Consider the following 13,226-nt stretch of genomic DNA (forward strand, 5'->3'; position numbering starts at 1 on the left):
GTGTTTTCCTGCTACTGTACGCTTGCCATCAGATTCAAGAGCTTCCCTCCTGAAGAGCTGTACTGTTGGGGAACATGATCATACCTGGCTTCCTTCCCTCTTGCCTCCTAGGGTCACCACCGCAGTGTGCAATTAATGGCTTCTGCTCCTGAGGATACAGACCTTCTCCATCCACTGTTTTCAAAACAATTACTGATTCCAGATGCTGAAATTAAGGCTGCTTAATTAGGCCTCAAATTTCAGGGGACATCAAGCATGCAACCTCTGAACAGCACGTTCCAGACAAACACCAGTTCAGTGCCATCATTCACTGAACATGCTTGGTTAAATAAAATCTGGGTCTTTGCTTTTTACAGCAGCACCTTTTCGGTATGTGCTGGTAAGCTGCTTGTTACACAGCAAGATAGGAAAAGAGAATTTTTACAGAGGCCAGATGATGCCAACTAAATGTAGTGTGGACATACTTCTGGACCAGAAGGGGTTCGTGGTAGCTTGCTCAGCGTACAGGCAGAGCAATTCCTAGGTTAGGAATTTACTGGTTTCTATGGAGAAATGAGCATTCAACACTGCTTATATGTGGAAGACGTTTTCCTGTACTCTCTCATAATGCTGCATTACTTCTGACACTGCCATTTTGTTAGCTTTTGCTTCTTGGATCATATGGTTGAACATCCAAAGAGTGATGAATGGACAATCCGTAACTTTCAGAGAGGACTACAGGTAAACCAGTCAGTATTTCTTTATTTCTTTCTCTCCTAACATGTAAGGACACACAGATGCTACTCCTTTGAGTCAATAGCTTGCTTGTCCTTGATTTTCACAGGGATCATCAGTATTTATATTACACTTAGAATGCCACAATTATTTCTGAACTGTAGTTTTAATCTGAGTCTGCATCAGTCCTACTACAAATACCTGAAATTAAAACAAAGGTAAAAAAAAAATCTTTGTACATAATCTTAAAAGAATTCCTTATTAAAAAAGGAATGATTTAAAAACAAAGTTGCATTTTAGGCAGAGGAGCAATGAAGTTCCTGATTATGCATGCAAAGAACATCAAATTGTACCACACAGCAGGAATATGCAAACTCTGTCATAAGTTAAGTGATGCACAGAAATCCTGTATCAATAAATATTCTGCTTTACAGCACGCCTGGATCATTTTAAGACTTGAAAGACTGAGACTCAAAGATTTTAGATATGGATCATTTGAAAATTCCAAGATGTAAACTCCTGTGCAAATTACAGGGAAACAAGAATGTAATTCTGAAGAGCTCACCCAAGGGCACCAAATCAATTAAAAAATTAGTAACAAATACCTCCTTCTCCCACACACAAGCTATGTCAACAAGGGCAACTCACTTGGCCAGCAGCAGTTAGTGTGACTGACAAGACACTACACTGAGCGCATCTTTTGTTTTCAAACACAGGACAAAACAAGTTTAGCATTTCTTCTCTCAAAATTTTCCAATTAATTCAAGCCCTCTCTTTCCCTAAGTCAGGAAGATACAGATCACTGGCTTTCTTTGGACAGAAGAAATAAATAGCATCTGCAACACTATATAGCTTCGCATCACTTGTAAACACTGAGCCTCACATCCATCTGACGCCACAGTCTTCCTCTATGAAGTCATCTTCGTTCATCTAACACTGTTCTAAAATGTTTATGCCATTTAGTTTTTTTTAATTCAAGTTCCTTCTCATTTTTTGAGAGCAGCTGATTAAACCTGAACAACTGGGTTGTTGGACGAAATATGCTGTAGCTATGAAACAGTACAGCAGGGACCAGTTTCACTGTTAATTTAAAATGCTAGAATTAATTAGGTAGTGTAAATGAAGAATTTAATAAGCACACTTTACAACCACAAGTTCTGCTTTTATTAAACACCCCTGCCAAATGAAGGCAACTATCTTCAGTCTGTTTTTCCTTGTCTCATTCCCTTAAAATCTCTGCAGTGAAAAAACCCAATTTTTCTACTGCAACCCCTCCCCCATAATTAAAATGTATGCCTGACTTCCATCTCCTCTTTCAAGTCATTAGCATCTCTTAAAAATGCTACTGTATATCCTGCCTGTTCTGAGAAGCTACCAAACAAAACCGAAGTTTACAATTTTGGTTTTGAATACCAAATTAAAGGCTGTCTTAGAAGCTGTCATTCCTATTCAACTCAGTACGGTGTACTACCAAATTAGCATTTTTTTTTTTTTTTCCAGTAAAGGAATATGCTTGTTTAAAAACGTGTCTTTCCAAAGCGAGGGGTAACATCTCAAATCAATTTTCTTAAAAAGCCCTACTACTGCTCTAAGACTGCAAAAAGACTGGGAGTAAATTACTCCTGACATATATTGTTTAATCCATTTTAAAATTAATAAAAAAGAGTTCAGATGATAAATTCTCTCAAAGATCTTGCATGTTTAACAGCATTTGTGTAGCTCTGAGCTCCTTGGAGAAAGTATTTTGGAAGCCTAAACATTATTTCACAAAAATCTATGAAATTCCTATAACAGGACAGAGGGACAATCTTTTACATGAACCAATTCAATCCTATCTAGCCTCAGAAATACATTCAAGATTTTCTAATATGGTTTTGCCAGCGTAACTGTTTAATGATGATGTGGTTTATGACCTTTTTATTTTTCTTGAAGCAACCTCTTCCCGTAATTAGCCTGGCTTTCCTTGATGTAACCAATATTTTACCTTGGCAAGAAGGAGACAAACTTAATATCTATGAAGACAACTCTTATTTCTAACTGAAAGAGCTCCAACATTCATTTGGAGGCACACTGCAACAGAGCACACTTTGCTGAGATTTATTAAAAACACAAAATTTTGAACAACGGAAGATCCAAAAGCAGACAAAATCAAAATTGTTTCAGACCCTCACCAGTTCAGCAAGAATAGCTTAAGTAGTTACTGTTTCTTCTGCAATACAGCTTTTCCTGTCAAAAAATCTACACTGACTTTTTAACAAGAAAAAAAAAACCCAGAATCCCTGAGAAGCCAGTCATTCCTGTTACAGCCTACTGGCATACTTCCACCCTTCCCTTCCCAAAACCCATAAAACCCCCAGAAAGCCTAATGAAGAACACACTTACATGACGATCCAGAAAGATGAGCTGGGTATGACCTCAGTGCATTTCCTTTTTGTTACTGTCAGTGTTCTAAGAACCTTTAAAAACATGGACTGCTTCTGGCAGGACTGCATTCAATTTGCTAACTGAATTCAATGTGAGAAATGAACACGCATCCTAAAATCCAGTAATGTTGCACAGTGCCTTGATAACAGGCCTGAAAACCTTGGCAGATTGAATTCTGTTTTCAAAAGTGGCACAGACACTTTGGAGGACAATTCTTTTTTTGCAAATTCGGTTCTGTTGCACTTGTATCACTTTTTAAAGAAACATGCAAGCTCCTCCGTCACTTAGGGGTGTAAAACTCAAAGCATCTGTGTACGTTTTTTAAAGAATGGTTCCTGTAAAGTATTTTACTGACCATAAAGATTGTACAGAAACAAAAAGCGCAGGCAAAAAGCTACTCAAGGATATGTTAGAAGATTATATAGCAAATTTCTCACATTTTCAAATACAGAGACAAAAGCCTGGAGATGGAATGAAACAAAAAGGATACTGTTCTTAGCTGATGAAGTAATGGCTTTCTGTCCAAAGACAGCCAATTCTCTACAAAAACAACACTGAATATCTACAGTCTTGAAATTATATTGCGAGGAAATTGCCATAAATCTGAGGGATACGAGAAGCAAAAAAGCTCATGAAACGCAGGACCTGCCATGATCAAAATTCAAGCTAGGCACACTAGACCTTTGCAGATGAGTGTTAGGTATTCGCTTCTGTCTGAAATAACTGAACTAACCTGCAATTCAATTTCTCAGATTATTTTTGGACTAAACGAAAAACAACAGACTGGAGATAAACTGGTCTGGTGACAGGTATCAAGGGTGGTATGTCACATGGAATACTGCACCAACTATGCTTATAAAAAGGAGAGGACTTCAGTTATTTGCATGGATATTTTTGGAATGGGAGTTTAAGTGATTTTTTTTTTAAATAGATAAAATAATAAATAAGAGGCAATTCCATTTTTCAGTCTTCCTTTTAATACCCCTGAAGCTGCAGCCCAATCAGAAGATATTTTGAAATAGATACATCATGGTCAACATGCTAAAGCAAGCTCTGCTGGACTACACTTCTGAAGACTTGAGCTGCCCTGCAGCTACTGCCATTTGTTATGTGCCTTGCGTTCAACCAGAACATTGCTATATGTCAGGAAGTAAATAAAGAAGCAGCATTGCATGTTTAAAAGCACTAAGCAGATCATCCTAATGCTGCCAACAGAACGGCTGCCAGGCTGTTATGGAAGTAGGTATGATAATTTGTATTTTAATTCCTCATCTTTACATGGTGCCTCTTTCCACAAAGCACACACCCAGGTTGCCAGGAGCTCATCTGAGACTGCTCCTTTCCTGGAATCCTTTCCTTCCCAAGGCTGTTGCTCTCTGTGCTAAACATAACAATGCAGGTGATGCACTAAACAGCAGTGAAATTTCAGCTGTTCCCCACCTACGGTGCGAGTAGACACACAACCTATAAAACTAACCTATAAAGCAAGCTATAAAAGCTGATTGTTCATCCCATCATCTTCTTGTGCATCAGTGAATTTCCTGGCTGCAGCAGCAAGGATAGAGTAGGCTAGGTGAATATGCAGCCATCCACACCTCCTCTAGCAACAGTACAGACATTTCTCTCCTTTTTGAGGTAGTAACTGTAAGGGGAGGCTTTTCTTATTCTGAAGGGACCTACCAATGGGTGTCACTTCACGCAGAAAAGGTTCATGGCGAATTAAAATGTTTTCAGGGAACAGAGCTCATTAAACAATATCCAGAAATGCCCGAGCAAAATCCAGAGCAGTGGCTCCCAACTACAGAGCACTGCTGTTTCAGAATGCTGTGGTAAATAAACCGTGACAGGCACACAGAACCACCTTGGCTTTACAATGTTGCTAACAGGCAAAAATTTGATGAGGTATGGTGAAAGAACTAGGCAGAATCTGGAACACTCAGTTGGCTCCAGCCATTTAGACTACCCTCCATAAAACCCTGAATGATCAAGAAAGTAATGTCATCACCTGAGCTCTGCTGCAAGAAGCTGCATAGCGTATCACATGCACGCAGACTGGCAATGTTTGTACTTCTCCTCAGACCTGTACAGAGGCTGAAAGACAAGGGGCGTCTTCTACAGTTGTTCAAGATCCAATGTGCATCATTGAAAACTTAAGGTTTATTATCTGAAGTATTCATCACGGTATCTGCAGTATTCCCCGTGTTAAGCACTTGCAGTAGGCACCGAGGTTTTGCTGACCCCAAATGTAAACGGACCCTGATGCACAACAAGTCAACAATATGAAGCACTTACCTGTAATTTTGTCTCTCACGAGCTTGCAGGATTCAATTTCACCAATGCTCCCAAAGAGACTCCTGAACTCCTCCTGGGTCATGTTCTGGGGTAAATAGTTGACTATGAGGTTGGTTTTGCTGTCATCTGTAGCAGCCCCTGTCTGCATGGGGGAAGGGCAGTTTCTACTGTTGCTGGAGGGTCCATTGGTTGTATTGGAAGTAGGGCCATTCGACACCTGAGGCTCCATGGTGCTAATTATCTACATCAAAATAAGAGGAGAAGGGAAAAAAAAAAACCACCCTTAAGTTTCATAGATACAATAGCTATTTTTAAAGATACTTACAAACGAATGAGTAGGTAGCATTCATGGCCAATTTAGATACTTCAACAAAAAACCCAGCTTGATTCCTCTGTTATTGTTGCAAAGTAGGTCATGCTAGTCTTCGGCTGTGAGCATATACTAAGATGCAGTTAAAAAACCTTTTTTTGTTAACGTGAAGCTGATGTCTGCTTTCATCATGCAGCCATTTTCACAAATGTAAATTTAAACCACAAATTTAATTATAATTTAAGGTAATAATCATAATTAAAATTATAGTTCCATTAAATCAGATGAAGTAAGTGTATGGCTCTATATGAAAAGGTAAAATATTTTACCTATTTAATAACTGTATCACAGAGTGCAATGACAACAACATTAACCAGGCACAGTCAATCTGCAACATGTCGCCATCCAGATTCCCTTCAATTAATAAACTCACAGTGTCCCAAGACATACCATTTACTGGTTCCAGTGATGACCTATATTCTCCAGTTATATTTTTCACTAACAAAGTGACACCTCTTTAAATAATAAAACCCTGGATTTGCAATGTTCAGAGATACAAAGGTCTTCAGATATTTACTGGAACCAGAAAGGTTTAATCAGAGAAAGGCTTATCAGGCACAGGTGCAGGCTGGAATTTTAACAAGCACATCTATCTTGGAACACGAAACTCCAATTTTCACAGAAGAGAGTCAAATAGACCTTTCCAAAAAATGAGAAATAAGAATTCAGCTTAGCAAAGTGTGTGCAGGACAGTAGCCCCATTGTCACCAGTGCCACTGGTCACGTGAGTAAAGCTGCCTGCATGTTTATCTGCAGAACACAAGCTTTCATCTGAAAATTGCACAGGCAGGCAAAGGAAGCAGAAAAAACTGGGTACTTCAAGCCTTTTCTATGTAGGTATTTGCCTCTACCATGGCTTCCAGACTGTCTTCACTGTCACCAGTACTGACAAGGGAAGGACATCTTAAGTCTCAAATCTGGATAAATTAAAGCCATGTAAACGGTGGCTTTTGCTGTCTACAGAGAAGTTAGCAGTGTGCAGCTTCACTGGTATCTGTTATCAAAGAATACCCCTCAGATGGGCTCAGCTTTCCTTCATCAAAGACTCAGAGTCAATGATGCAGACTGCTGCCCCAGGCAGAAGACTCTATTGCCTAGGGACAGGGACAAACACAGGGAGAACTGAGGGCTAAGACACCACACACACTGAACCATGTGACCATCTTGAGTAATAATTGATAATAATTATAATTGTTATAATTACTCAAGACTCAATTTGCCTTTTTTTTTTAAAAAAAAAATCTAGGGAGGTACATGTTGTGACAAATTGGGCCTGTAATTCAGGAGGATGGGGACACACACCAAAAAGGGGTGTCCATTCTAAAATTAACTGCATGAGGGTGGTTCAGACTCTAAATCGGCTGTATTCTGGTCAATTCTATTTGTATTTATTTTTACTTGAAATGCTTCGCTGTTAGTTTATTGCCTCATTTAGGAAATAACCCTCTTTTTCATCAATGGAAGTAAGTTTTGAACTACCATTATTTTTTATCATCAAGCCCAGGAATAGTTTCTTGGTTTAACAGTTTTTAAATAAAAAGTCTTGCCACACTGTGCTTAACAGAAAGGCCTGAAATCACACAGCAGAATAGCTTTGAAAATACACCTCACAAAAATAGTTCACTTCGGAAGAAATCAGTACATCCAAACCAGAATCCCCCTGCCAATTTTACCAGCCACATGGCACCGAGCACTGCTGACATCCTCTGTCAAGCTGTACACCAGCCCCATACACTCCTCAAGACTTTCCCTTTCACCTGGTACCAGCTATACTTCCTTTTTCAATCTGACTTCATACACATATTTACTCACACATACTACTAAATGCTTCAAATGCTGCTTAATCTTTTTAGCTCGGGATTCCAGCTGGAAGATCATCCTTTGATATCTGTACCTCTGTGACCCCGCAGACATCAACACCAACTCTAAGCTTCAATAACAGCCTGCTGCAGGGTTGGGGTTTAGCACCCCAAGGCTAACTGTGCTTCAGCTGAGCACAGTGTGCTCATATATGATGTATCTGCATCAACTTGATTAAAACTGGGGGGGAAAGAATTCCAATTCTGAGAATAAGATATACTCAGAAGATGAGTGAAGCAGCTGATATAGTTAATTGCAGCTTTCCATGAGCATTTAAATCATCTGACCATATTCCTTCCAACATAAAAAACCTCACATGGTAAAGTGCAATTTTAGGGACTGATCCTGCCCTTCTAAACCAGACTGGAATACCACACCACTGGTTTCAGTTACAGCAAAAGCAGGATTTCAGCACAACGCACTGAGAAATGTGTATCACCTATTATCAGCAACAGACACAAAAGCCATCTATAGTTCCCCACAATAAACAATAACCTTGGATCTTTTAAAATCTGTGAAAGAACACAAAATTCAAAACGGGCTAGTGTCCTACTTTTATACTTCATAAACTTTTTTTAGTTACATTTTCAGCATGCTTACCTTCCACACCAAGCAAATTAAAAGAATTCAACTCAGACATTTAACACATTCAGAACATTAAAAGTAAGCTGTTCCTTAAAAATCTGTTCTTGGAACAATGAGATTTCCTCATATACCTCATCAAAATACCTTGGCATAAACCAATGCTGCACCAGGTGCCAGGTTTTCTTTCTAGTTATTCTCGCTCAACTCCAATTAGATTTTCCTGATTTTTCAATAGTAGAAAGGAAAAAATCAAGGCACTTATTTGCCTTTCAAATTATTGCAATTTTGTAGATTACTGAAAATCTATTTGCTATATTAAAAAAACAGTGGTTAGATAAAAATGCTGAAGAATTATTAAAAATGTTTCTGAAAAAGTACTTCAGATGTAATTTTACTGCATGATTTTAGTCTCCATTTACAGAGTGATTTCTGTGCAAAAGCAGTTACGTGCCAGAGCTTGCATTCAAAGTTCTCATGGGCACAAAGGAATAACACTTATTTTAGATGTACATATCGATTCACATCATTAGTAAACACTTAAATTATTAACGGTAACAAAAAGGTAAGTCCTAGCTCTTCTTTCCAAACATTCTGTCCTTTCCCCTACATGTCTGAAGCTCCAACCCACTGTTAAAAGAGTTCAGTGTGCATGCACTGGGACATTTATTGTTGATGACTGTCTTTTAATATTAAAGTAGTTGCTGATCCCACCTCAGTCAGCACATAAGAGTAACATCAATTCAGGTAATAAATTTCAACATGCCATTTGCTGTTTTTTTTCTATCCACAACACTAAGATTTAAGATTTTTAAATCAATACCTGTACCACAGTATGAACGGTTTTTAAATAGATACCCTAGTTTCCTGGGCACACAGTTAACTTACATTTTAATTACTGGTAATAACTTTTTTTAAAGAAAGTATTGGGCTTTAATTCAATTCTAGAGAAACACTAAGAGAGGCTGTAATTCTGTCTTACTCATCAAGTGCTTATTTGGATTCCAGCAAAATAAATGTGGTAAATCCAACAGTGATTTAACACCAATGTTATTTTTTTAAAAAACAAAATATACTCTTATCCCTTGAAGATTACATCTCTATAGATGCCACATTTTAGCAACACCTTTATGCTTTTGTAGACCTTCTCAGACCCAATTTATGCAGCTACTACTGGCCATGAAATATTACAGTGCAAACATCAGGTGTGATGACATATACACGCTACTGGTATAAAGAGGCATTTTGTTTTGGGTTGGGTTTTTTCTCCCCCCCCCCCCCCCCTGCAGTTACCATTGACAGACACTGATAATTCAGCTGCCAATAATTTGAATATTCTATCTTTATAACATTGAAAAAGTACTATCTGTGACAGAACTTAAAGACTGCAATTTTTTAAGTTAAAGGCAACCCGTATTTCAAATTCTGGATGTATTTCATCAGACTGCTGCTTTTAAAAAATGCCTTCTTGGCATACTACTTTTCTCAGTATGGTAACGTATCAGCAAAGTACACGGTATTTTAGTTTGACAGATTTCACAAAGAAATGCTTTGCTGCTCGGGAAGACAGCACAAGCTTTGCCAGTGTCTTGCAAAACACTGCTTACCAAAAGGCTTGGTATAACCCCTCCTACAAAGTATCAGCGACAAGTAGCCATTATAGCATCTCCTACATTACAAACAATGTTTCAGAAATACTTCTGTCATATCTCCTTTTGTTTTTTAAAAAACAATTAATTCAATTAATTTCAATGTATTCTTGAAATATTATCTTGAAACAATGATGCAAAGAATACCTGTATGTATAAACACAAGTATTACAATGCTTAAACAAGCTAGAGTAACTGACATTAATCTTCAATTAATACAGTAAATGTGACATCCATCTACCATTACAAAGCAGCTAATGAATCGTTTAGAAAACTACCCACAAACTAAGACAGTCTTATCTCTCTATTGCATGCATAAGTAATAGCCAATGGCTTGATAAATGTAAATATACATGCTTTATATTTACAATTTTTTTTCTCAGCAGTCTAGGTCTCTAAGTTAAACTGAAAGACTGTCACGTGTGTACACTGAAAGGAGCTTATATTTAGCAAGTAATTGGTACCCATTCTTGTTATCTGAATTACGTATACTCCACAACAAATAGAAATTAAGTTGATATGTATAGAAAAAACCCCAATAACAATGATTAAGTATTATCTATAGGCACAAAAAGAGAAGTGTTCTGAAACACACCACAAGCAATCTTTTCCCAAAATCAAAATCTGAAAAAAAAAATTCTAAAAACTGGAGAATTCATGTAGACATATCCATTTTGAGGACTCAGAAGTCAAAAAAATTTATCTACGAATAATGAACTGTTGTTCACAGCACCTAAATGCCAAGAAAAATGATCATGGTAAATTATACCTCATGAAGAATTCATGAGATCTAATTTTATATTATTTCTAAGTGTTCATTAATGAACAAACTCAGAACATTCTCATAAAAAAGAATTTAGATAAATAATGCAAAGCTCTTACATTATCTAAAAAACTCTTTTAATTAGCATTGCAAGTTGTTTGCTTTTACAAGTGAAAACAAATGGTGCCATGGCAGAGGTCCCACAGCCATCTCCTGAATGATGACAAAAGGAGAAACAAACAAAACCTCTCAAGGAAAATAAACGTAGATTCACAAAAGTTTCCTTCTATAATGGGAAGCAGGCTTTAACTCCCAGTTTATCTGCTCTTTTGAATGGAAGTCAGCACAGCCCAAGTCTGTCCCACAAGAGCTTTTCTGCAGGTGAGAAATACCTAGTTTACAGGAGCTGCCTGAGAGATCCATCCACAGCCCTCCCATCTGCTGATCTTTATGTGAATAGCCATGCCAAAGCCAGAAGGTCAGTCTGTAGGTATGGAGTGGAACATACCAAGACCAGGTAGGTCCCTCAGCCCTGGACCAGCAGCAGCATGCTCCCATCCCATTTTCATATGCAGCCACTGCTACTCACTTCAGGGCGATTAAAGACATCTGTACGTTTTTGCAGAATGAGGCACTGGATCATAAAAATCTTCAGGACAGATCATCTTCTTCCCATAGGAGTGTTAAAAAAGTGATTTTGAGTATTCATTGGTTCAAAACGACAAGTCCAGATAGAGTGAGAAGTAGGTGCACCTGAACCTCACATACACATTACGTGGGCTTCTTTCTAAAGTGACCTTAGGAGAGGCAAACGATACTCTGTGTGCAGCTCCAGTAAAGATTTTCTTCTCTGTAACACAACTGTCAAATTTCACCATCAATTACATTTTTATTAAAGCTTATGTACTGCACAACTACGCTTTGCTATTATTTACCTAGTAAATACATCACAAACATGATATAAAGGAGGAAAATGAAGCTTTTGAGTAAATCTGCCTGGAGGCAAATCCAATATCCCAGAAACAAATCATTATCTAACCCTCCATACTTTGACATGCTCCCCACTCACACGCACTTTTACATGCTCCATCTTTACCTTCCTTCAAGTAAAAGCCATATTTAAGTATAGATACGTAACTGAAAACTCTCAGCTCAGAAATCTACCAGTCTCTGGCTCTTCTGGCACAGATACAGCCTTCTTACAAGATCCTGGTTTCAGGGCGCACTGCACTCAGGTTGAAATGGCATTCAAACATTTTCAGCAAGTTCACGTCTATGGGTGCCACAGTAATTGTACAGAGCATGCAACTAATACAAATGGAGAAGACAACAAATACATTCATTTTAAGAGGCAAGCTCCAGTTCAAATGAAGGAGAAAATTTTCTTTAATAGCTAAATTTATCCTGATCTAGTCCATTATAGGCTTTTGCACAAGTACGCTAAACCAAAATATTCTGTCCCCGATCTGCAGCGAAATGAATACAAAGTTTATTGGCAATATTACTTGTTCTCACAGTAGTGCCTGAAGGATGTAACTGATACCAGTACCAAGTTGTGCTAGATGCTGTACAAATAGGTAGTAAAGGCAGGGACCGCCGCTGTACCAACACGGTGACAAAAAAATAGAACGGCAAAACCTGTTATTTTTATTCCAAGTTTTGCAGAAGGGGAAAAAAAACCCCACCACCAAACCAGAGGAAAGTATCTAGGCAAACTGCTGAAGTTACACAGTAAGCTGTGACAGCTCTGTAACACAACACAATATCCTCAAACCTGGCCCAGTGATAAGGTCACCACCCCTAACAGCTTTTCCAAAAAGCTTAACAGCATAATGAGGCACCAAATTACCTATTTTTATTTTTTGAGTTTCAGATAAATATGTCTTCTGTTCCCACAAAACATGGGCTCTACAGCTTTGCATTTGATTTCAAGGACAAAAGGAATGAGGGGGGGGCGGGGGAAGAAGACTCCAAAATCATTTCAATGTCAGTAACTACTAAGGCTATCGGCAGGAGAAACTGCTCTCAGAACTACACACCCAGTAATGACTGACAATCTAAGAACAAAGGCATCATATCGCACACTTTATATGGTCTCTTACTGTTCCTGCAGGTACACTGGGGGTAAGAAATTGGAGGAGGTGAACTACAATTAGCATACATACAGCTCAGCACTCCCAAAGCCCTGAGGAAAAACAGGACTGGGGAGTAGATGCATGGACAAGCACGCCATGCACAACAATTTCTGGGAAGCACGATAGGAGGGCTGCACTGCACATTTAAGGACAAGAAACATTCTTCCAGAAGCAGAGTATAGCTATAGCTTTATCATATTTATGATCTCAACTCACAGTATTTGAGGTTCTGTACGAACTCCTACTGGGCTTCATTTTCAGTCACTGTTTCCTGCTTCTTCACCTCCTGCAAAGACTACAGAGAAACTATGCACATTTGAAATCTCACATGTGTTTGGCCCTATTCTTCAGTGTTCTCCATACACCTTATGAGTCTAAAGCACTAACAAAATGGTGAGGAAAACCAGCATAATAGGTGACCACCACAGCAGTTTCCT

The 13,226-nt window shown here is 38.4% G+C and overlaps 1 protein-coding gene across 13 annotated transcripts in view; it reads right to left on the bottom strand.

Annotated features, from left to right (window-relative positions):
- The window catches only part of ELAVL4 (ELAV like RNA binding protein 4), an 82,859-nt gene that overhangs the window by 37,420 nt on the left and 32,213 nt on the right, over window positions 1–13,226 (bottom strand). For all 13 annotated transcript variants that reach the window (XM_080407631.1, XM_080407637.1, XM_080407636.1 and 10 more), the window contains exon 2: window positions 5,431–5,671. In XM_080407631.1, coding sequence (XP_080263757.1) covers window positions 5,431–5,671 — 241 coding nt within the window. The remainder of the gene's footprint in view (window positions 1–5,430; window positions 5,672–13,226) is intronic.

Source organism: Falco punctatus, assembly GCF_963210335.1.
Source record: "Falco punctatus genome assembly, chromosome: 11".
NCBI classification, from domain to species: Eukaryota; Metazoa; Chordata; class Aves; order Falconiformes; family Falconidae; genus Falco; species Falco punctatus.